General features: G+C 39.9%; 1 protein-coding gene across 1 annotated transcript in view; it reads left to right on the plus strand.

Moving 5' to 3' along the window:
* Window positions 1–24,437, plus strand: part of sh2b3 (SH2B adaptor protein 3) — a 51,447-nt gene extending 27,010 nt beyond the window's left edge. Inside the window, exons 3-8 of the mRNA XM_037680312.1 lie at window positions 16,247–16,348; window positions 16,780–16,868; window positions 21,368–21,456; window positions 21,580–21,794; window positions 21,942–22,119; window positions 23,942–24,437. Coding sequence (XP_037536240.1) covers window positions 16,247–16,348; window positions 16,780–16,868; window positions 21,368–21,456; window positions 21,580–21,794; window positions 21,942–22,119; window positions 23,942–24,300 — 1,032 coding nt within the window. The 3' untranslated portion in view covers window positions 24,301–24,437. The remainder of the gene's footprint in view (window positions 1–16,246; window positions 16,349–16,779; window positions 16,869–21,367; window positions 21,457–21,579; window positions 21,795–21,941; window positions 22,120–23,941) is intronic.
* Window positions 24,438–26,618: the final 2,181 nt, after the last annotated feature.

The raw sequence follows: 26,618 nt of genomic DNA on the forward strand, positions 1-26,618 counted from the left end.
TATACATACAATGTATATTTGTTCAATGTGCAATGTTCTAAACTCTTAAACCTAATGTTATTTTAACAACATACATATATGTACTGTACAGTACTGCAAATTTTTACTCACCAGCTCTGCAGAACAGCAGCTTGGTTCTGGTCCAACTCTGTTCCGGTTCAGTAGACCTACCCTGCAGCAACAAAGTCCACTGCCCCGTCCAGGTTGATGTGCACGTGGATTATTGAGCTTCAAGAAGCTTCAGGATTATTTGTGAGCTTAATAGTGTAGATTTGTGCTGCAAAGCTCCTTCCATTTTGGTAGAAAACAGCAGCCAGAAGCACTGTTGGCTTCTGGGTAACAGTTCTTTGGACTGGCGATGCAGTGTAGGCTTATTGAACAAAAACTACAAGAAAGCAGTGGCCAGAAGCACTGTTGGCTTCTGGGTAGTGTAGTTCTTTTTTGACTGGTGTTACAGTATAGGCTTATTGAAAGAAAACTACAAAATGGTGGCGCCTGTCCAAAGTACTTTTTTTGTTAACATTTTACTCCATACTGTCCCAATCACGTAATATTAAAGTTGACAATCATTGGAAACCCACAAAAGAGCGACTCTGCGAAAGTCGAACCGCAAAGTGGCGAGGGACTACTGCATTTTATTTTAAACGCTGCTATCATCAACTTACTTCAAAGACAAAAGCCATCAGCCTATTTTTCTAAAGTTGAAAACTTTGTCCAGTTCAGTCATGCCAACACATCTCAATTAAAAGGTTGGAGATCCATCAATAGCACATCTTTTTCAAACAAATGCATATGTTTGAAATTCTTGCAGATGCCAAGTACCAAAATGACTACTAATCAATACTACCGGTAATCAGAAAAGCTTACTTTTTGTGTTCACTCCTCTAACAGAACCAGGACAGCAAAATCTTTCCAAACATTAGTTAGCATTGAGACTGTCAGGAAGCTTGTTCTCAGATCCCAGTTTCTCTCTGCTGTAGTTGTTGGAAAAACCTTTGACCTCAACATTGTGTCAGATTTTTGAATGTTTTATCAAGCTTCTTGTATTGAAAGTGCTAGATTTCATCCCTCTTGTTGTTAACTTTGCAGAGTATAATTTGCAGTTCACTTTACTTTTGTCACCACCTTTCACTTTGAAATACCTCCACTGGGCTTCTCTTTCTTCTTCTGGTGGTATTTATTGTCCATTAGCAAGCAACTTCATGGTGCGTTGCTGCCACCAACTGGTAAGCAGTTTGAATCAGGACAGCCTACTCAAAAAAATAAAAAAACAACAGCAAAAATTACATCCAAGGCGGCTCTTCCTCTATCACCTGAGAGGTTATCATCATGCTGCCATAAAGTGGACTGGATACAGTACTATCAACATATTTTAATGAGTATAAATACACGCACACAGTATTGCACCAATACCTTCATTCCTATTAAATGTTAATAACACTAAAGACATAGTTGTGGACCCAAGCTCTATGGGGGATCATAGTCCAGTGCTCATTCATATTGCACACAGACACAAAGATGATAATGAGAGTAGAATTCGAGCTTCTTCAGTTGATATATGAGCAGAGGGGTTCCTAAGCTCAGAAAATAGCGACCTATCCATCACATATAATCTGCAAAGAGTACAAGCTTTTGCCCTCTGGCAGATGGTTTTGGGAGTAGCACACTGAAAACTAAACCACTTCAAAAACTTATTTGTGCACTCCTTCAACAGTGCTGCTGATTGAGGCCATAGAATTGTACAATATTGTTTGGTATGGTGAAGTTGTGTGTGTCTGTGTGTGTGTGCAGTAGGTGTGATGTGCTATGCTTTTTTTTCTTTTCTTCTTTTTTAACCAAAGGAATGTCCAATGTTTCCTTATGCTTGTTGTTGAGCAATTTGTTGTGGTATATTGTAATAGCTCAACACAACTTGTACTGTCTTTTTTATATCTTCTTTTCTATTTAACTAACTTTGAAGTGCATTTTAAGTCGAAGACAACTTCCTAAAGAGACAATAAAGTGTATTGTATTGTATCATACAGTAGATGATCAACCTAAAAATGATGCGTCTCTCAGGTTTTCTCAGTTCTGTTAATGGATTTTGTCCCATTTCTTTAAAAATGTGACTTTCAAACAGTAATTAATTGGCTGCAGATGGTGTTTTAAGACTGACACATCTATTGTCCTCCACTTGTTCACATTCCTCATATTCAGGCACATACTGCACAATACGTTGCCAGAGAAATATTTAAGTATTCAAAGAGTGGTTTATTTTTATTTATTTATTTATTAGTTCCTGGATGGAGGGAATGTTTGCTTTATTGGGTAAGGTTGATCCTTTATTTTTTTTTGGTGCCATAGGAGTTATCTGCTATTGTTAATTGTAATTGTTAAAGTTGCTGGTAGCTTTTAGAAGTCAAGTTTTATTTTGACATACTGCGATAATGCAGTGACAAAAAATATATATATTTTAAAAAGTTCTGATTATTCTTGACAAAATGATTTAATAGAAATTTTAGTTTATTTTTTTTATTTTTTACCCAATATCCATTGATAAATGAGATTTAGGTCAGACTTATAATTTACAGCTTGTTAAACATTACAATCTCACACCAACATTATTATTTTTTTCTTCCTGCTAGTTTGAAGTTTGGTTTCGTAAAAGGAAAGCCAATTTTAAAGTAGTGTGCAGAAGCTAGTTATAACTGTTAATATATTTGGTAATTTACTTCCCTCATCAGTTCACATTTATTAAAATTTTATTAAGCCCCTTCCCTTCATTCTTTTGAGGCAGCCATACATATGGTGGTGGGCAGTGGCCATCTTGGATTTTGATGTGGCAACCCAATTTTTGATAGTGACCTTTCTTAACTCCTAGATGCCGCCACACATCAAAGTAAAAGTCAGCACATTGCTTATATTTAATGTTGTCCAGCTCACAAGGTTAACATATATATATATATATATATATATATATATATATATATATATATATATATATATATATATATATACACACACAATAGCCATTTTAGATTTTGTTGGTTTAACCTAATTTTTGAAAGGCACCTTTCTTAAGCCTAAATGTAGCCACACACTAAAATGGAAGTTGGTACCTTACTTTTTCTTTTTATAGTTATCATGGTCCCAAGACTCCCAACATACATGGACAGATGGACGGAGGGTATTTCTAATTCCCCATTTTCGCTTTGCGATGCGGGACAAAAAGGCAGGGCTTGATGGCTGCGTCTGTGTTTTAAACTTGTCAGTTGTATAGGAAGAATAATTTACTACCCGTTTCCTAATGATCACAGCTACTGAACACGCAACACACCCTTAACTGACCATCTCACACACACATGCACACACACACACACACACACCCATAACTGACACATGCTAAGTGTTGCACATGTGGATTTGTCACTTTCACACCCAAACAGTATGTGCATATTTTTTCCATCTTCATAAGGAGTTTAAAGCCCATCTTTTGTTTCTAACTAATGAAAAAATACACTTTTTGCAACCTAAATACAACAGCAGCTATAATTTTCTAGAGATTATTAGATATCATAACATTAATTGGTAAGAATAACATAAAAAGGACACGAGTTTCACACACAAGTGCAAAAACATGGTTCTTGATAATCCAGGCATTGTTGCGTAAAACGAATGAGTTAAAGTACTTAGAAATATGGCTACAACAGTCTGTGTGCTCACATTCTTACCCGCCTCACTACTGCATACAATCACATGATCTTCCCCTCTGTTTCTCAGAAAGCTGATCAGTTTCTGCACGTTGTTTTCAGTATCAGATATTTCAGCATCTAAGCACGGTGTTTACGCAAAACAAAACTGATTTTACGTTGGACAACTTGTGGATTGCACAATACAAGATTTAAAGGCAAAAATGATTAGACGGCATCTGTTGCCAGGACCAGAAACTCGAAATGAAAAACTTATATGTTCTCGGTTTTGTGAGTAAACATTTGTCCTTTTATTTGATAGCCACAGTTCGGATGAGACAGGAAATGAGTGGGAGGAAAAGAAGATCCCACTGGGACTGCTGTTGGGGGCGTTAGGCTACCAAGACGCCCTGACAGTTATGTCAAACTGGGACAATGGTTTGTCTTCTCAGTACACTGAGTGAATAGTCTGTTCAAATAAGTGTAAAGAATGACCCTTTGTTTTTCAGAATTAGTCACGTTTGTCATCAGTTTTAATCCAAAGTATCATTAAGCAAAACAGTCCATGCAAATACAGTACACATCTTATTTAAAGTAGATTCAGTTAAAACTGTACTCAGTTGTGTCTGCAGATTATCTTTAGTGTTTTGTGTTTACACTGATTAGCCATAATAAAATGACTGCTCACATAGGTTTCTGTTTTTCCAAATACTAAAGATCCAGTTTGATGGGATATGAACCTCACTAGACATTCAAGGTATTTGTTACCAAGTCCTTTAAATCCCCATCTCCACGGGCCTGACTCGCATCGAGTCAGCATCGACCAAATGTGTCTCCATTGCCTCTTCCTGCTTGGCTTTTGGAACTGCCTCAGCTGTGGTTCCAAGTGAGCCGAGCAAGCGATTTTGATGTCAGCAAATTGCAGCTGTTGATTGGCTCGTGGATTGACGTCACTGTATGAGCCATGGTGGTACATACAAACTCCTCCTGAAGCGCCATTTTCAGTCTGATCGCTGAGTGTACATTGCTGAGATGGAGATCTGCAAATCACGTCAGCTGTGGTCGAATGATGAGGCGCAAACCTTTTTATAAGTTTTGTCAGACTAGCACATACAGCGTGAGCTCGATGGAGCAACGAGGAACAAGCAAGTTTACCGGGAGGTGTCAGAGAAACTAGATGCCCGTGGCTCGACAAGAGCTCCCACCTGCCGATGATCCAGCCCATGATCCCGCCCAATGAGTGAGGGACACACTCTCAATGGAGACACACCTACACTTGAGTACAACCTAATGGATACAAATCATTAGAGTGGTACTTAACATTGGAGAAAAGACTCAAGTTTTCAGGACTTGTTTGCCCCATAGTGCATCCTGGTGCCATGTTTCCTTCACTTAAGTGAAGTACAGTTCTAACCCATGCTGCAGACAGGAGCCAGTGCCACATCTGTTCAACTGGTTTGCAGCTGCACAGACTCACACATAGCACACTATTGCTCTTTTGCAGCAATTTGAATTGCAGGAGCTAATATTTTTTACTAGTTAGCACAACCTAGACCTGGGGTGCCCATCCTGATCCTCATGGTCTGCTATCCGGCTTTTTAAAAAAACTTGTTTCCTTGCTTCAATACACCTGATTCAATAGTTGAAATAACTTCAAGTTCTCACCGATTGATTCAAATAGGTGAGTTAGAGCAGAAACGCCTCTAAAACATGCAGGATAGTGGCCCTTGAGGACACCCCTAATCTAGACCATATCTAAAAATCACCCCTAATTTAGTGGGATATGATCACCCGTAAACATATTACCAGTAAATGGACGGATGGATGAGTTTTCACTTCCTTTTTCTAAATCTCAACAGCTGCCAGTGTAGTTTATATTTCTCACATCACCTGGCTGTGGTCATAATGTTACGAATTGGTGAGTTTTTAGTTTTAGTTTGGATTTAAAATAAATGCAATCTCCTTTCTGCTGTATTTTAAGTAAGTTTAATCACTGAAATAATCAAATTCTAAAGCAAACTGTGACATTTTGCTGCCTTATTTTGAGTTTTTACCTTTAAAAAAGTTAACATACTTTTTATCTTTTCCTCTCTCTTTTTGCTTTCAGGTTCACTAATTATTGTGCAACGCTAATTTTTTTTTTAAACGGAACTGCTCCCAGTTCTGTGAATCTAATGTGTTCAGTCGTAACGTCTTCATATTTGGCACATGTAGCAGTAATTCTCAGAAGTATGCACAGAGCAGCACAAAAGTGGCACATTTATTCATTACAGAAAGCTGCTTCTGATGGGTTTCCAAGAACAGTCAGCTCTATCAGTGTTAGTAACCCCTCCACTCGTGTGTGTGTGTGTGTGTGTGTGTGTGTGTGTGTTTCCCACATCCTCTGTGATGCCGCAGATAGTTTATTTTGAAAGTGATCAGTTTTAGTGATCTCCAGGCTGCTGACACACCACATATGTGTAAATGCCATCAGCTAGTGTGAATAAAGGTCACTCAAGAGATTTTTTTCACTTTTATTTTTAAATATTTTAACAATATCAAATTTTAAAAGAGAACTTAAAACAAAATAACGCTAGATTAATACAGCTGATCCTTTACAGTATTTTTTTCCAGAAATATTTTCATTCTTGTGCATTTTTAATGTTTCATTTTGTTATTGCAGCTGTTTGTGCAAACAATTCTCTCCCTCCCTCTCTTGTTTCAAAATTGTTCTTATGTTTTGTAAATGCTTTCGGAGTCGAATTTCGCTCAAACAAAACCCCATCAGAAATAGGACATAAATCCGAGGTGAGCCAGGACCAGAGAACTTATTTTGTACCAGCTACCAGAAGCAAAGTATGAGGTGTGTATCTGCGTGGCAGGTGGTGTGGTCCAGCAGCCCGATGGAAAAGTGAACACGATGCCAGATTGTTCTTATTGATGTATAAGCACGTGCAAAAAGGGACAAGTTGTTTTGTTGGTTTTATTTCCAACGTATTAGTAATTTATGTTTTGCAGCTAGGTTTAGGAGAACTATCCTGTAACACGGAGTGAAATTAGTTCATAAACACATGACGCATGGTTAAACACCCTTTGTTTGAGTTATTGACAAAAAAGACCAAAACACTCGAAACATTAGTCAAGCTGTACACGTGTCTGTGTCTCTGGTATAAATCTGCTAAAACAGGTCATAATTAAACATATTCAGTTCTGTCACTCAGACTAGAGTTTTTTCTTCTTTCGGCTTCTCCCTTCATCAGGGGTCACCACAGCGAACTGAGTCGCACAACGACTTCGCAATTTTTTAATTATTTTTTTTATGCCGGATGTTCTTCCTGACACAACCACAGACCACCGAGCTACCACAGCTCTCTGTGTGGAGCGAATCTAGGGCGCCCAGGAGAGCAGATGGTGGGGGTTAAGGGCCTTGCTCAAAGGCTTAGAGTGGGGCAAATGATGATGGAGGCAGGTGTGGGTGCTTCACCAATCCCACCCATGTTTTTTGATGTTGTCGTACCGGGAGTTGAACCAGCGATCTTCCGATCACAGGCCGACCTTCTCAAACCTCTGCGCCACCACTCCCTGTCCCTCAAACTAGAGTACATACCGATAATTCAACGGCTACATTTATATTTTAGGACTGTCTGCTTCTATTTGTATTATGGTTATTTTGCAGTTTTTGCATAAAAATAGTCAAAATGTTGCAATGAAAACATTTGCTCTTGTGTCAGTTGGGGAAAACTGCAACGTAGTGCAAAATAAACAACAACAAAAAAGAATTATGACGGATGTAAAACAGGTTCTGACTGCATTTTTAAAAAAATGTTTTTTTTTTTTTTTTTACATTACATCATCCCGATTCATGATTATCTTTTGCACTGGTTTATAGAGATTAGCAGTACCAGCTGTAGAAAACATTATTTTAAAATGTTGTGCTAAATTTAATTTAAAATTTGTGGATTATCGTTAATGGAGCTCACATCTGCCCATGCGAGGCTTTGATAGCTCAAGTGGTACTTGAGGTTATGTTGGTGTTTTTATGGATTTGTTGATGGCGGCAAAAGATCAAAACTAGCAGGCAAATCTTTGGTATATGCAGCGCAAAAATACAAAAAACAAACAACAACAAAAAAAAGAGTGATGATCCCAACCTGAAACTAGGGGAAGTACAGACAGATGTGTTGGTTACTGTGATCGAGGTCATGGCCTCCTCTCCTGGGTGGCTTTCGTCGTCTTTAGCATGTCTCTGTGCGTATTTGTGTCAAATAACTTTGTGCACTCTTTCCAAAAGCGTCCCTCCGGAGATCAGTTCTGGTAACCCTGCAGGGTCTTGTGTCAGTCCAGCACAAACACGCACACATTCACACAGCCGTGCGCCCCGGACATCACTGGCTTCGATGACCCCCGGAGGGATAGAGGAATGTTGAGTGTCAGTCAGTTGCTGTGGCGACGGCCTTGAGAACGGGACCCTGGGAAGATGGTTTGGGACTCCAAACATCCTGTGTGTCACCCGTGTGTGGGTGTGTGCGCTCGAACTGTAGATGCGTTTGTGACTGTGTGGGTGAGAGGTTGCATCGCTGCCTCGGTGGACGTCTCCATTTGCTTGTGCCGCCGCTGTGATCGAGTGTTTACGCTTGCTGCTTGCTCGCGCATCAACCTGTTTGAAGCAGTTCTTGCAGCGCCATTGGAGCCTTAATGTTTATTAAGTCATACTACTTATGTTGTCTTTTAGTTTTTTGTTTTGTTGCCAGGACAAAAATGTTTCCGGTTGATTATTTAGTCTGTGAAAACATCATGGAGAATTAATATCGGGCTAAATCAACGAACAGCACAACCATTAAATGCAAACATAAATGAGTTGTGTACAAAGTTGTTTTGTGAAATTATTCACTGGTTAAAACTAAAATCAGATGAGATTAGTTTTGTGTTGTATCTATTAAAAGGCAGGTTGAAAATTAGTCTTAAAATATGCTTAAAACAATAAAAACTAAACATGTGGCACTACTTCAGCCAATATAGACATTATAAATTAAAGTACTTGATGAGCTGAGACACAGAATGTGAGAAGTTTGGATGATTTGTACTTAATATGAATGAAAAAGTTGCTCATTGTTTATGGATTCACGAGTCAGGATGTAGGTTGTGTTGTCACGGTTCCATATCTGTGTTTCACATTCACAATATTTGCATTTATAGTTGAAACATTATAGTCAGTCTGAAAGTTGAGTCAATCTGAAAAGATGTTGGAGTGAAAACTGAAAAGTCAAGGCGGCTTCATACAATTTCTGACGGTTCATCTTCAGGTTAATATCACCTCTGAAAATAGTAATCATGATAAAGATATTTTTGTCTGGCCAGAACATGTCAGCTAATTTGTTGAGATAACGTTTTACAGCATCTCGTCATCTGTCACTTTTAAATGGCTTATTTTAAAAAGGGAAATATTTTGAGAAATGACATAAGCCAAAGCACAAAAAAGGTTAAATCATGTCATCTGGAATGTTACTGCTTTAAAACCATCTTGCAATACCCTGCCAAACATAAATACTGTGCTGCCAAATGTTAAAATGTCTTAAATTATTACCTTTGAGGACAAATGGGTTTTTTTGGTTGTTGTTTTGTTTTTAGTGGTGGTGGGGGGTGAATGTATGCAACTGTATAACAAATTAATAAATATTAGCACAGAAAAATATCTGATGCTTTCAGACACGTTGAAGTAATATGAGTTATATGTTTATGATCTTGAGTTGAATGTACACTTAAAAAAAAAATCAAATTTCAGAGACGATCACTAATAAAGTCACTATCGGTCCATAATTCAACTTGGTGTGTGACACCATCCCAAGCTTTAGATTAAAATCTTATTCCACATGAGCAGTGCACATGTCAAGATCACTGAGGTTGCGTTAGTTCGGCTTTTGTGTTGCGTTACTTTTTTTATTATTTCTGTAGTAAAGTACTTGGCTGAAACGTAGGGTGAATCTTTAAGCACTTCGCCGTTTGATTCGATTACAATTGGCTGCGATATGATTATAAAACAAATATTGATGCACTTCGATGCTTCCTCACTTCTCACTCCTAAAACTAGCTAAATATTTTGCACTACAAATAAAAAATGTGTTCATTCAATCAATATTTTGGGAACTAAATAAACAAAATAAGCCAAAATGCTGAGCACAGTGACTGATTCTGTGTCAAAGTTCATGCATCACATTTTCATGTTAGAGCCACTTTACCTTTCTTCAGGGTTCCACGACTGTTTTTGTCATTTTTTTTCTGGAGTGTGGGAATAGATGTGATAATCATGTTCAGTCAAGTGTGCAACAAAGTGCTCAAGCTCTGGTTTTCAACAACTGAATGCGTTATAATGCATAGTTTTTCCTGAGTTAGGTGAGAACTTTGAAGACACGCACGCCTCTTGTTAGCAGCGGCAGCTAGTAACTGCCACTGTTTTTTTCCTCTTCCTCCAGCTGGAAATGTGTACTCTGTGTACTTAATGTGGCTGATGTCAGTGTCATTTTCCCCTTAAACTTCATAGAAGCCAAAATACGTCCAAACACTGGCTTTCAATGCAGAAGGTGCTGCTTCTCGTCTTGGCCAGACTCGTTTTTATCTGCGTGCACATTGTAAACAGCGTGCTGCACCCCCTGCACATCAAAATACCACCTTTTTAATCCTCTAAATGATATTACTGTATAAATAGTAATTGACGTTTGGCTTTTTAACACTGAAACAGAATCGTTCATGTCCACATTGTGACGCTTCAAAAAATAGACTATGATCCTCACATCTAGAACAGCGTTTTACATTTCTTAATTTGATTTTGAGTGGTGATTTCACATGCGCCTGTGGTCATTTTGTATGTGTACTTTACTGTTTTTGTTCTTTTTCTTAGCCCACTTGGATGTTGTGTTTCTTCTTTGATTCATTTTGCATTTTTTGTTTTTTGCATTAGAGTGAGATTGTCTAAGATTAAATAGTCCTGCTGATTATTTTTTTTTTTCTCTTTCTTAAAAAATAAAAGCTCAAATGGTTCCTCAAAGGACCTACTAGTCGTGAACTCATTCACATTCTCAGAATAAATGAGTCAGAGTCGACTCGGATGCTCACACAGATCGATAGCAGCTGATCTCACGAGCTGTCGCGCAGCCAGTGCGGCCTCAGCTCACATCTGTAAACTCTGACTTATCTGCTGCATAAATAATTAATAGTTTGGCTTCAAATCTTGTACACCACTAAATATTCTTCTGTAGAAGTTTTTTTTTTATGTTCTGTGCAGTGTGTTTGTTGGCAAAGCTGAACTCAAATTTATTTTACAAGGAGCAACAAAAAAGTTGTTTTAGGGTGATTTTTTTTTTTTTTTTTTTTTAATTCACAGAGCGTTAAGTTGTGGAGCAAAGACACAACATTGTTGCATAACGCCCTCTGTAGAGATTATTTAATATAACTGTTACGAGTCGTGCAGCAGTGCAGAGTGCAATGCAAAGTCTTGACTTAAAAATATGACAAATTTTAAAGTGTAAGTTGAGACAACACAACATGTTAATGTAGAGTTACCAACAAGCAGCTATAATGATAATAATAATAATAATGTAGGATCATTAAAAATATATTGCTGTTCAAAATGTCTAAATGTCTTGGAGCAACAATAAGGATTTTGCAGGTTTTATTGTAGAGCCTATTTAGTTGTTTTATACTTTTTACATGTTTTATAATTGTGGTTTGCATCTTGCTGTTCAGCTTCCTTCCTATATTGCAACATTATTGGGTTTTTCTTGTTTTTTTTTTTATCTTCCGCTTTCTACTTAGAAAGTTAATAATAAAAAGTAACCATCTGAAAAAGCAAAAACACATTTCTGTGAACATTCATAGTTAAAATTTCGTTGTAGTACCGGTAGTATTTTTTGATATTCTTGTCTGTTCTGGATTCACTGACTCATATGTCGCTAAATGAGTCACGTCTGCATCTTTTTGTCTCTTATTAATCATTTTAGATTCTGTAGTTTAAACTCAGAGTTTTATGAGTTACAAGGAAGAACGTAAATCTGTTCTTTTGATGTGTGCGCGCGCCTCTGTCTGTTTTTACGAGTGTGCAGGATTAACACAGACATTCCTCAGGCTCACTGTCAAACAGACTCAAACTCATCCGGTGCACAAAGCCCTGGAATCTGTCCTCCCTGCCCTTTTCTCCTGCTCTCCATCCCTCCTTCCCCTCCACCCTTCAGGTCTTTTAATGTCTCGTCCGTTTCCTTTTGCTGCTGCTGATTTGTGATCACGCTGCTCGCCTGCCTCTACTTGCTTTATTTTTCTTAGTTATTTTTGTGTGTCGAAGGTTTACGACAGGCACACTAATCACCCACCGTTTAAATGTAAAATTATGAGAAGCCTCATTTTGGACGGCATGGAGTTATAAATTCAACAGCTGCCTGTTTGTGCTGAAACTTCACCCCTTACCCCTCTCTTTTTCTAGTGTAGGGCACGTATCTAAGTATAGTAGTCCCTCATTTACTGCGGGTGTTTGGTTCTGAACCCACCCCCGCAGTAAGTGGAAATCCGCAAAGTAGCGATGTTTAATTAATTTAGTATTTCTAAATATTTTAAGGCTTTAGAAACCTTTCCCACACTCTTGCAATGTTCTAAACTCTACACGTCATTTTAACAACATGCATACGGTACTGTATATGTAGCTACTAAATTTTACTTACCAGCTCTGCAGAACAGTGGCTCTCGTTCTGGTCCGATTTGGTTCCGTTTCTGCAGACGTACCCAGCAGCAACAAAGCCCACAATCAGTTTTCTAAACTCTTAAACCTACTAATTTTAACAACATACTTGTATGAACAGTAGCTTATAAATGTTACTTACCAGGAGGTCCTCGTCGGCCAGATGAAAGACATGAAAAACATGGCCGTGGGCTCTTGATGGACCACCAGACCTTTGGCGCGTCCCTGCTCGGAGGTCCACGTGGGTGGGCTACCAGCTCTCAAGATTCACCGATTGGTTTGGAGGTCTGGTTTTGATCTGGTTCGGTGGTTTCTGTGTGGCTTCTCTGCATCCACTGGGTGCCAGTCAGATCAAAACTTTACTTCTAGTTTTTCAGCAGAAGGAAACGGGGCTTCTGGGCTGGGCCCTGTTGCCTTCTGGGAAATGTGGTCGTTATGAGCGGGAATACAGTCGAGGATTAATGAGATAAAACTACAAATGACTTCACCTGTCTGAAATATTTTATTTGTCCGTTAACTTTTTACTGTACATTACTTTATCCAGTGCTGTCCCACTCACATGAGTAATATTAATGTTGACAATCTTGTCCTGTACAATTTTTTATTTTTCCAATATTATGTACTGTATGTTCACCAGAGCGAGTCTGCTTAAGTGGCTCCATAAAGTAGTGAGGGACTACTGTAATACATACTACTAGCAAAGGAAAAAAACTCACAAATGCTTTTTTTTCCTAATAAAATATTTGACTGTCAAACACTTTTACAGGTTCACGTAATATGACGGACCTTGTTTGTTGTTATTGCAGAACAACCTTGACAACCATAAAGTACAATGTCAAGTTTTTGTTAAAGGATATTTTACTATCACAGCAGCATCGTAATGTCTAATTTAGTACATTTAGATGCATTGTGTTTGGCATTGTCCTTCCTTAAAGCAGTAGCTTAAATCTTTTGAAGCAAGGTTGTATGGCAAGGTTATGAACACTAATTATCTCACCTGTTGTAGATAGCACTTTAAACAACTTTTATTTGGAAAAAAATGTGTATTTCCAACTAGAGGCTTTTGTCCCTTTGTGTCTGAGGAGAAGCAGGTTTTTCAGGTGTTTGTTGAAATTTGAGGACAAGAGTTGCATCTTCAGAAAGAATCATATGTTCTTCCCCTCCCTAAAATAATTTATTAGTAGAGCTGAACAATTAATTACATTTGCAATAATGCCGCGATATGATAAAACAAGATTTTCTAATAGCAAAGGCTGCAATTTGACTGGTCACGTGATCTGGTTACGTGACTTGCGAGTGAGCCGAGCAAAGCAAAGCAGGGAGCGGGAGAAGTCAACACTCGCTTTAACCGGATGCACAGTGGCATCAGGCTCGACAGAAGCTGATACATCTGAAAGTTTGGTACCAAAGAGGAGCAGCACGTTCGTTGTTTGGAATTATTTTTGCTATAAAAAAGAAGACGCTGCGCAACGACATGTATTGTGCAGAACCTGCCTTGCTGCTGTTGCTACCTCTTGAGGTAACGCCACAAATCTTTATCAACACTTGAAAAAACACCACAAAGCCATTTACGATAGTTGCATGGCTAGAATGCCAACGACCAGCGCTACAACTTCAAGTAAGAAAAGTACCAGCCGACAGGGTCACTGACCGAACTGTTCCAAGGTATAACTCTGTATGAACATAATTCGAAACAGCACGCAGAAATAACTTGAGCAATAACGGAAATTATAGTGAAAGACATGATGCCCATTAATATAGTGACCAAGCCTGGGTTTACGACGTTGGTAAATCAGAATAAGCTTTATTATCATTGTACCAAGATACAGCGAGAATATGTTCATACAGTCGTCCGAAAGATGGGCAGAGTGCACGTAGCTGCTGCTATGATAGCGCGGCCTCTTATCCTTTTCAGAATACTTTTTTAGATAGAAAAGGGGAAAAAGCCATGTGGAGAGTATAGTGGCATTACAAAAAAGATCTCCACACCTTTTCCTATCGGGACACAATTTAATACATCAAAAAACTCTGCCAGCAAGCACATTTATGAACATGTTACATATGCATTTGACGGCAAGGCAGTCCATGAAACACTTCCAGATAGACCATAGTCCTGATAAGATGTTGGTCAGCCGACACAGTTCTGATAAGCCTCCACATGAGTTCTCGGGGTGGGGGTGGTTGCGATAAATGAAGCTTTTCCTTAGTTTACACATTGATATGTCGGCTTGTTTTTTAGGCCAACCATGGGAGTCAGATTCAGGATTCAGATAAGCCACAATTGTTGATTTTCTTCAGGCTGGCTGTTTTTTCTTGTCAGCCTTGAGTCTTTCTGGTACTTTCAAGACCCGAAATGGCCAGATTAGGGTGAATTTTACTGGTCCGTGCTTATGAGCCCCTCCAAAGTCATTTTCAACATGCTGGCGAGTCCCAAAGCCGCAGGTGGCCTGCGATTCTCACAAATCACTTCCATCTTATGGTTTAGCTCGTAAATCAGATGATTTCGAGTCCTCAAAGCACAAACCAAACAAGGCAGGCAGCCTGACGAGGGCCAAAGTAGCTGCAGCTGTCTTCTTGTATGTTGAGAGACCAGTAACCAGCTGATTTCAAAAAGCAGGAAACCTGTTATCTTAAATCTAATTGTTTGTCTTTGGCGTCCTCCTGAGATTCTCAGCGGGACATGAGGGCTCTCCAGGATCCTGTTGCTTTGTTGAAAAAATGCTGTCGATTTCGTTAAAGGTCCAGCTGATCAGATCCATAACAGTAGTTTTAGTTTCGGAAGATGTGTAAAATAGGAGCTCTGATACACAGACAGAGAGTAAAAAAGCAGGAGGACGACAGGAGAGGGACGAGAATGCGTCTGCCTCGTACGAGAGCGAGTGAGGAAAAAACAACACAGTGGATAAGCGATACAGAATGCCCTCGCGCACACATTTTAGCCAAATCGCTATCCTGGAGCTATACAAAAAAATGCAGAAACGGAGTTGCAGCAGATCCAAAAACAGTGAAACTATTTTGCAACTGAAACCGATTGATTTATTGCTTGTGTTCGTTGAAAAATACATGAGAAGAAGGCATTGAAAAATAATCGCATATTAAATCTCAATCGCAATATTGAGGTAAAAAAGTCACAATTAGAATATTTGCTGAAATCGTTCAGCCCTGTTTTTTTGTGTGAAAAAGACAACTAGCTTTGTGTGCGTGTGTGTGTGTAATGTTTGACACTGTGCCACGCCATCAGGATATTGTTGTTTGTGCTTCAAAGATCCGCCCGGTCTTATTAATGTATTCAAATAAACAGTTTGTCCTGGTGGCATCATGGTTCCTGGATCGCTGCCACAGGAGCAACAATCCTGCTTCAGGCTTCAGAGGACTCGCAGTCCGGCTCACACGAACATGCAGAACATTCACACACACAAACACTCAGGCAAAAACTGCTTTTGCTTTCCAGGATCACCACAGAACGTCTGCTTCTTATTAATTATGTGTTGGGACACCGTGCTACGCACAAATTTATAAACCAGATCATTGGGTCATTTTTATAGTGACTAACATAAAGACATATCACTCAGTTGCTTTGGCATCTTTCCCTACCGTATTTGTACTGCAGCTTGTATGAACCATTTAGTGAAATAAGACATATTTAAATAGAAGTGACAATTTTGAGAAAAATGAGGGAAACAATGCACTTAGTTTTATTTTTTAATACTGTAGTACTCTCAGCTACCCAGCTGTGTTCAACACTGTGAAGAAAGGTTGAGTCTTTTTCTTACAGGTCCTGCTTTCATCTCTCGATTTCTGCACTTTTATGACTGTTTGTGAGCGTAATGTCTTACTTTTAATCCTCCGTTGTTGTTTTTTTTGTTTGTTTTTTTAGGCATCCAATCCTAAACTCACAACTCCGTGCTCAGATATCCAAGAAGTCCGTCGCTGCAACCAACTGGAAATGCCCGACAACTTAAACACGTTTGTTTTAAAGGTATGTGCCGTGAACTATACAGTCATGTTTGATTCTCTCACAAAGTTTTCAGTTGTTTTTTTTTTGTTTGTTTTTTTTTTAAAATCCAGTGCATATAAAAGATGAGCAAAACTTTGTGGCATATCTATTGGTTTTCCTTGCTGTACTGATCGCTGTACTTCTAACATTTCTATTTATGCTTTTGTTAAAGTTTTCTGTATTTTGCATTATCCGTTTGTGTTCCTGTTTTTAAAATAAACTGAACTCCAAGCTTTTGTAATGATGCATCTCTTTAGCCCCTTTTTGACTGAAACAGCTACATAATTTACAAAAGCAAAAAGAAACTGAATTATTGATGATGTTAAAATGTCAGATTATTATGAGTGCATGCATCTGTTCCATGTCTTATTGTGTGTGCGTTGTTACATTTTAAATCCTCTTTGGTTCTGCAGGTTAATCGAGGTAGTTTGATATTTGAGACAGACAATGACCAGCAGGTCTGCTCCTGGACCACAGAGCTGAAAGAATGTGTCAGCAACAGGTGAGGAAACGCCTGAACGCAACACAACACCGTCTTTAGATTACATAACAACATTTCTAACAACATAAACAACTAAATAAACAACTGATGAACAATGATGCTAAGATTATTTTTGTGTCATGAGTGAAAACACAAGCATCATGTCAGAAAAGTTTCAAACAAGTTTTGAGCAAATGAAGTCTTTCAAGAGGGAACATATTCTAGAAACTGTCATCCGTATCCCTCAGAGATCATGAGGAGAAATATTTTACAATTTTAAATGATGCTGGGTGTGCTAAATGTTTGTGCTGTGTTAATAAATGCACATTTGAGGTTTGCAATGAAAACTAGCAGTGTTGTTTGTTAGTGAGTTTGCCCTTATTTGTTCACGCAGTCGTTGGATTTGTGGATTTCCAGGTTCAAATATTTGTGAAACTCCTGCAGATGATCAGTCATTAATCTGTCAACCTACTGTATTTACACTATTCGTCTGAGGAGTAACAGATCCTTCGTGGAGCCTGGGATGTTGAAGCATTAGGAGTTAATTCAGGAGAGCAATGTGAGGAGCCCAGGAGGCCTCCTTCCTAAAGCTACTATATCACTGAGCTGCGACTAGTTTATAACTCAGAGTTGTGGGAAAATCCATTTTCACTTAACTCTGCGACCAAGTGACCGTCCACCCGAGTGGCCACTTTTTGAGCAGCCCGTTTCGGAGAGTGACAGCCTGATTTCTTGTTTCCGGATTGCAAAACTGTTCTCTTGGCCGTGCAGATGGTTTTGTTGTCCACGTTCTCTCACTTTGGCTCGCTTTGGCAGACGTTCCCACATTTATGGTTCGATCTGGAGACGCCCGCAGCAACATTCAGAGGGGGTTGAGTCTGTTTGAAGACGCCCGTGATCATGTGTGACTATGGAGAAAAGTTGTCACCAATGCTTTTAATCATGTTCAAAACTTGAGCCATGGGGCTGTGTCTCAACAACTCATGCAAGGGAGTTGAGAGCCCCATGTGTCCCTCATGAACGCTGGTCACCAGTTAGACGCAGCTCACAGAGCTTCTGCTTTATGTGTTGCTGGAAATATTTCCTGTATTCCCCTTTAATATTCCATTAATTTATTGTAACCATTTACAGTCTTGTAACAAAAACAAACTAAAAAAAAAAACTTTAAATCTACATTAAATTGTATATTTTACCAAAATGTTTTCACTTGATAAGTGAGAAAGTGTGACTCCATAAAGACTTTTCTTTTATACGATGGGTGAAATTTGCCACCTCTAATCCTTGAAGATTCACTAACTGAATGAAATGTCCTCGCTAAGGGAGACGAAAGCGTTCGCTGATTGCAAAGATACAAGAAAAACATGAACGCACTCAAGTGAGGCCGAAGGAGAAGTGTCTTCCTGTTATTCAGAGCAACACAAAGTGAAGTCAGCATTTACGCAGGAGTTTCTCCAACTTCCCCCTTTAACCTCCCCATTCTTATCTGGGCATTTACACACATGTTGTCAGTACGTGTTTGTGCTTCTGTACGTGTTTGCGTGCATGTGTATGTGTGTGCGTGCAGTGAAACAGAAGAACAGTGAGTCATAGTTCACATCTGAATTGGTGAAATAGACTCACTTCCTGTCTGTGCTCTGTGTCTTTGTGCTCCCTCAGCCTGCTGTTTCCTCACCGTTCACTAGACACGCACGCACGCACGCACGCACACACACAGTTAGTTGTATGTCTGCTAAAGCTAGACACAAATCATCCCAAGGGCCCATTCCAGTCTAAATAAAGAAAGCTAAATTTAAAGATCGATTAAGAACAACTGTTTGGTCTCTGTAACGTAATTATTCATAAATTAGCTGTCGATGGTAATAAACAGCACAGCACTGTGCAAAAGTTTTGTCATCCCTCATTTCTTGGTATTTTGCTTCCAGGAATCCAAACCTTCTAATTTTTTTAAGTCTTGAACAATAGTTCTCCAGGCTCACCTTTTGATTACCGTCATTATGACATCACGGCTACAGAAACCGTCAAAAAGACACGGAATAATATGGTGCTGCCTCACAGACAGGTATCTCACATAGCAAGAATAAATGCATTACTGAAGCAAAAACTTCAATTAACACAATTCAACAAGTTTCCTTCAGCTGCACCACATTTACTAAATTACCAAAAGCATCAATATGGACGTAATAAATAGACAAAAATAACATATTTGAATAAATTGCTTTCACAAACTCCATCCTCCTTTTTTTCCTCAGTAGGAGTTCAGTCCCTCTGTCCTACAGGTTATGGCGTTTCAGTTAGACCTGTTGCGATAAACAATAAATCAATTAATCGCATGGTTAATTAAAATTATCAACCTCATTTTCATTTATCAGCTTTATCGTTTCTTCGTGTCTCTCTCTTTCTACTGAAGACACTGGATGACAAAAAGCTCAACTCCGGTGCTCTTCACTGACTCCTCCCTTTCTCTTTTCTCTTTAAAATCAGTTTAACCGTCCAAAATTGCGTTTTTGGATCGTTAAAAGCAGCTAAGCTGAGAAGCTAAGCTACGAGCTAAGCTAACAGGCCAACCTCGGGGGGGGGGGGGGGGGGACGTAAACCTGTGGCTTCGTCTAAAAAGTTTTTTCTACAAAAAGAAGCTGAGAACTTTTTTAATGATTTTTTTGTTTTGTTTGTACAATAAACCATTTTAATTGACCCATACCTTTGTCTCCCCTCATTCTTGTTATGGGCCATGAGCCAGGCCTGTGACATTTGTGTGACAAATGCTATGCAAAAGAGCTCAAACCACACCGAGCGTCCGCTATTTTGAGAACCAAAAAACAAAAATGAGAAACAGCCCATGTCACGTCAAGGTGCCTCCCTCCCATTTTTCTTAAAGAGACACGCTGCTCTTTCACTCACTATCCATCCTTCGGTTCAAACAGTCTTATACTGCCATCCGGTGGTCAAAAAAGGCACTACATACAAAATTAACTAACACTTCTTCTTACATTTGACAATTACTAATTATTGCCAAACTTCAAACAATATTATCGTTTAGTGCAATATTTTCAGAGACAATTAATTGCCCAGCAAAATTTGTTATCGTGACAGGCCTAGTTTCAGTTTCAACGATTAGTCCTTTTCTATCACCATGGAGGCTAACACTGAAAGTCCCGTCTGGTCCGTCGTGTTTCTGACATGAGGTCTAATTTGCTTTAGAACTGAGAATGTCCGCTCGACGCTTAGCTTGTGCAGGATGCGACAAATGCAGTTTCCCAGCTCTGGTCATCCAATCAAATGTCACGAAAAGGCTGACGCTGTCGAATGCCCAGAAAGTGATTCTGATCGTCAGCAGAGAAGGCTTTGCTGGCCCTGACGGTTCACCACTGTGCGGCAGTATAATGCGCCGTGTGCAGTTAAATAAATTAGAAAAGTGAACGAATGGACAAACGACACAGATTCAGATCTTCAGCAGATGAACAGTATCTGTAAATTATATCTTGAAGAAACGGAAACAAATCCAGAAAAGACCTGACACAGGAGCAAACGGGTGCACCATTTTTCAGTGTGTCGTGTTTTCAGCTGTTAGCTCTTTAGGAATCACTTTGTTTCTGTCTGTCAAACTTTGTTCTTTATTAATTTGTTTTTATAGATTTAGAACAAAAACTGAGATTTTGTGACAGGCTGCTGATAACAAAGTGCCTAAATATTTAATTTCAAACACATTTGTTTCTAAGTTTTCTTTTAAATGTTGACACAAGACCGGTTCATCCCTTGAGTTAAGGAGCCTTTTTATTTACCTGAATAGTTTATAGGTCAAAGTTAAATGGGTTACCAACAAAAACATAAACAAACATTAATTTGAAAATGTTTAGAAACTGGACAGAAAAAGAATTAATAGTTAGAGTTTAAAGAAAAACTTGGAAATAAAGCCTCAAAAATGTTATCAAGACCACCTGAAAACTCACTGGAAGCAAATTCTGAAGAACTGAGGGATGTATCGTTCTGTATCTGGATTTTGTGCATAAATCGTAGTTAATACTAACTTGGTGTGTATAAATGGTTCAAACACAATTAATGCTTAACGTAAGTTGTAAAAACAGCATCTGCATCAGAAACGTTTCTACACCAAGACTGAAATGAAGCTGAACTCTCAGAAATAAAAGAGCAGGTGCCTCGGCCTCATCTATAAATCCAGACTGACTCTTTGTTGAACTGAACACAACGGCTCCTGATTTCTGAGCTCTGGCCTTAACTTTAAAACTGTAACCGTGATTTAACCCCAAACATGCCTTTGAAGGCGTGTCAGGACCAGCAATCAATCACATTTTTACCCAGAGAAGTTGCAGTTCACCGACACCCCCTCCTACTCGAGACGGAACAATAAATGATCAGATGTGTTTTTTCTAAAACACCAGTCTGAACAAAGCAGCTTCTCTCCACAGAGCAGGACGAAGCTGATGTTTGAGTACGAACAGAATCAGAGCAGAGACGATGGAAACTAAATGTGAAAAAGTCACAACGATGCTGTCGTCTCTCAGGTCAGGCAGCGCGGATGTGGAGTCCCCCCTCACGCCGGTGGACAGCTCCGTTCCAGCCAATCAGAGGAGCTCAGAGTCAGGAAGTCAAAGTGAGTAGTGGGGTGAGGTGAGACGACCTAACATTTAGGGTCTCACTGGACCTTCATTTCAAACAGAAACACTGACCTAAAAATTAACTTGTTGCTAACATCTTCTATTGTTTCTCTCTGCAGGTCCTGTCAACTTCACGCTCCCAGAGCAGGTCCCACAGAAGAGCGACCACTTCCTGTTTTCCTACCCTTGGTTTCACGGGCCCATTTCACGTGTCAAGGCAGCCCACCTGGTTCAGAGCTCCGGGGCCGAAGGGCACGGCGTGTTTCTGGTCCGGCAGAGTGAGACGCGAAGGGGGGATTACGTGCTCACGTTTAACTACCAGGGAAAGGCAAAGGTACGCCCGAACACCTGCTGTCGGTGTATCCACATCAACGTTCACGCTGCAGCTAACAGATAAACTTAGCAGCCATAAAACCAACACTGAGGTTTATTCAGATGAATTCCCTGTAAATGTCTCTGGTTTGGTTTTCTCCTGCTGCAGCACCTGCGCCTCTCTCTGACTGAATGGGGTCAGTGCAGGGTGCAGCACCTGCGCTTCCCCTCCGTCATGGACATGCTCGGCCATTTCCGCCTCTTCCCCATCCCGCTGGAGTGCGGAGCAGCCGGCGCCGTTACGCTGTCCAGCTTCGTAGTGGCAGGCTCCAGCCCCCCATCACAAGGTAACCCCCCCCCCCCCCACACACACACACATTCAGCTGTCAGAAAGTTCAAATAATTTTCCTGCTTTGCCATTTTTTTATTGTAAAGCAGCTAATCTTTGCAAAGTAAATGAAATACATTACTGTAAGTCAAACCCTTTTCATTCTGCTTCGTGTCGGTCCTTTACTTGTTTGATTCTCTCCTGAGCTTCTTGCTCACTTTTATCCGTGCGCCACAATTCTCAGAGTTCTCTTTTGTCGACACAAGGCTGCAATTTTCACCACACGAGCGTCATTAGGACTCGGTCAGTCTGGACTACTGCTGCTTTACTGGAATAAAACTCCAGGATTTATAATGACATCTTCACCGTGTGAACAACCGGAAACAGAAAGAAAAAAAACGAGATTTCAGCTACATTTACATGCTTTAAAAAAGAAACTACATTTAAGAAATTAAGAATACTTTATTGTCATTCCAGCTTCATATTCAAACAAAATTAAAATCAAAACGGCAAGTTTTTAGTGTACCGAGCCCTGAAAGAGCAGAACAAAGAAACAAAACTGTTTTAAAACGGTGCTAAAGACATAGTGTAAATAAATAAATAATTAAAAATCATCACAGATAATTGTATTTTATTTTTATAAAGTAATTTTAAAACACTAAAATAGCAAAAACATAAAGTTTTGTGTGCTATAGTCATAAAAAGCACTAAAAATTTCATTTATTCAACAAGTTTGACCACAACATTAAGAAATCAAGAATGCATAACTATTTGTGGTATTAAACCGTTAATATTACACATTTAACAGAGAATTCAGTGGTTTTATTGCCTGAAAATGTGTTGTTGTTGCACATTCTGGTCATCTCCCACCGGATGGCAGAAAGGAGAAATGTCTCTAAAAATACCGAGGCTTTCACAGAAGAGTCCGGCTGCGTTTGAATTGTTTGCTCCTTCACTATAAAGCAAAACGACATTTTAACTTTAGTTTTTCAGCCACTGCATCGTGCCTTCATAATGCTTTGTGGCTTCAGCTGACAGTTAGCCGTCGAGGCTAACGTCCGCAGCGCGTTGAGATTTAGACTCATTAAAAATGCCTTTAATATTCTAATATAAAATGGCTTCCTCTATCTGAGCTACAGGGCTGATAAATGAGAAAATGTGTTTTAATCCTGTATATAAAACAAGTACGGTAGGTCTAAACATAAAAATGTTGTTTAGTTATAATAATTCAAATTATAAACCATTATGTTGTCATGGCATGTTGTTATTACGCAGGTAACTTTAAAATCAGTTGTTCAGGACAGAAATAGTATTATTGGTTGGTAATATTAATTCATGTCTTAGCACATTGAAGGTGTTTGTATAGTTGCAGCTGCAGCCCGTGGTTGTGTACAAACAAACAAAAGGTGTGATGGAGACGGATTAATTACAAAAGGTGTGTGTTCTGTTTCAAATTGATGCCGTTTATATTTGCCACACCTGACAGAAAATACTCTGTGCATCATTATGAAGTACGCTGCGTTCAAGTAGTGTTGGAAATGTAAAAACTCAGTGCTGTCCCCTACGTAGAAGTGATTATGAGTGAGTAAGCATTTCGTACACAGCCTCTGTCAGCTGTTCTCACCACGAGTCGCAGCGTTTCCTGGTAGTCCGACCGCAGCTGCCGTCCCAAAACGTGCTGCAGCTCGTGCGCAGACAGCGCAGGTGATGTTTCAAAAGTCAGGAGTTTCATGTGAAGTGGCTTAAAACAGTGTTGGAGCTGATGTTTACGGCGACGCCGTCTCACGATGAAAACAAAACAAGGTTCTCTTGTGAGCTCATTTCCTGTCTCTGTTCCTCAGGTCAGCTCTCGGGCGCTCTCCTCGCCCCCTTCTCCCTCCACCGGTGGAGCTCGGAGCCCAGCTTGGCTCACTGCAGCCTGGCTCGCAGCTCCACTCAGCCGCCCCCGTTCTGCTCCACCTCCAGCAGCACCACCACCTCCTCCACCTCCAGTCCCAGCGCCCACTTGGCTCGGACCGTCCCCGCACCTGAACCCACTCCGTCAGTGCCCCTTCCCTTGAGGCGGAGCGAGTCGGTGGGCCGAAGGCCTCTGCTCCGTACCCCCCACGCTCCCATCATCCCTCAGCGGGATTCAGACTACGAGCTGGAGCCCGACCGCAGCCGCAAGCGGGCCATAGACAACCAGTACATGTTGCTCTGATGCTCTGGGTCCAACACCTCGGTCACTAACACACGATCAGGGAGACGGGATGATTAACAGACTGATGAACTCGAGGGAAGTCTTTGAATAAAACCACACGAGCACGTGTGCCAGACCCTCGCCACCTCCAGTGTCCACAGTGAATGTATTTTTGGAGTTTAACTACCACGTTGACTCAGAAATAACCTTGTGTTGAGGTTCTGACTGAGAGTCTCACATCAGTATTGTCCTCAAGCCCGAGCAGAAACAAAATGTTTAGGATATTTCTGTTCTATAGATTTTTATAGAGGCGCACCTGATGTCATTTCTTCAGCGCTTCACCTGGACCGATGGGAAAGCGCCGGCTGCAGAAGTGCTCCTTCTCGCACAAAGTTCCCAGCGTGGAGCAAACTTCCACCTTTCTACACAAACGGCGCTCCTTTTAGAGCGTCGTCCCATTATATTCATCTTTGTGCATCATTATTATATACTGAAGTGCACATGGCTTTAAGTGCACTTTTTAAACCTTGTGTATTTTTCTATACACAAAACCTTTTTTGTAGAAAAATAAAGTAAAAAGGAGATGAGTTTGGTCCGGTCGGTCAGGAAGCTTTTCTAGAAACGGACTGCGTGCATCTTTCGCCTCTTTTGCTACAACGAATAAAAAGAACCACAAACAGGTTTCAGGATCCGATTGTCCATCAGCAGTGTCACCTGAAATGAGGTTTGTGAGTCTGGATGCGTCTGTCGTGGAGTTTTTAAAAGATCCAGGAAGTTCATTAACCGAATTGAACTTGTCTGTCTTTAATTGGGTCCCCAAATCCCACCCAAGCACTGAAGACCCCTAAAATCTGTTTAAAATAATGAGATGTCAGAAAGTCTCCCCAAAACACCACAAAATGATTGAGAGTAGAGTGATATGATTCAATTCTTACAGGATTTTAAGCTGTCCAGTCAATACTGGTTTCCTCTTCCTAAGGATGTGGCTGAGTGGTTAGAGCAGTCGTCCTCCAATGCGAGAGTTGGGGGTTTGATTCCACCAGCAGCCACATGCTGAAGTGTCCCTGGGCAAGACTCTGAACCCTCATTGCCTCCGATGTGTGTCCCATCAGTGTATGAATGTGATAAAACACTGATTAGTCTCTTTAGACTAAAGCTAATCAATTAGCTTTGTATAGATCTAGCAGAGTGCTGTATGAATGGGTCAATGAGGCACAGATTGTAGAGCGCTTTAAATATGTTGACAAGATGGAAAGGTGCTGTACAAGTCCAGTCCATTCAGCATTTCTCTGAGGCTACAGAGTCCAGTTTCATCTCGTCTTCATTTGCTGTTTTTTTTTTTAACTTAAACTTTGTACAGATTTAAACAGACTTGTCGTTAGATTGACCTCAGAAATAGTTTTCTCTCTTTAAAAAGGAACAATGACTCTCCCAGCTGACCTGGGAACAGCTGAGGATTTTCCAGGAAGAGAAGCAGGAATATATTTTACTTTTTTCATGTGACTTTAACACATTTAAGAGTTATGAACTTACAAAAGGAAGAGTTACTTTTCTTGCTAGTTAAAAAAAATAAAATCAACAATGAATAGCCGTTTCAATAATATGCTTAACATATTATCAATATATAGATTCACTCCACTTTCATGATTTTGTGGCATAAATCTGAGGCTTGGTGGGCAAAAAATTTCAACCTAACCGAAAACACTTGTATCACCAAGAAGCTCCACTTCCAGACCAAAACGATGGGACTGAATCTCAGATTTGACGTCGATCCTCGACAAAGATCGGAAAAGTGTTGCCTCTCGGTCATTAAAACCCTTCAAGGGCTCCGAAACACTGACGGTGACATGTTGCAGATTCTACAAAACATTGAAGCAGTGCCTCTGTTGCTATGGCGATTTTCCTCCACAACTTGGGGCACTTTCTTCTTTTTTACTCTGGGAGTAGCATTATGTTCCTAGCTCTACTTTTCACACTCAGCATTAAATCTTTGGATTCATCTTTGACTTCACAGCAGCTAAAACCAAAGAGGCTGTGAGAAGAATGTTTAGCAAGAAAAGGTTTGTAGCCAACGAAGCTTTGGAAGTGTGTAAATGTTGCACCAACAATCGTGTTTGTTCTGTGCCCTCATGAACAAAGGTGCCTTTAAGAAGTTTAAACCACCAGTTTAAAGCTACCACAACAAACAACTCAGGTTTTTATTTTGTTCCTATTCTTAGTACATAAAAAACAAATACCAAAGCCTCAAATTTTCATGCAGTCCCAAACAGCTTTTTTGGCACAAAAAGCATATAAAGTGTTTTTTTCATGTAGAATTGGTCAAATCTTTTGGGGAAAAG

This window comes from Nematolebias whitei, chromosome 8 (assembly GCF_014905685.2).
Source record: "Nematolebias whitei isolate Nwh7 chromosome 8, NemWhi1, whole genome shotgun sequence".
Lineage (NCBI taxonomy): Eukaryota > Metazoa > Chordata > Actinopteri > Cyprinodontiformes > Rivulidae > Nematolebias > Nematolebias whitei.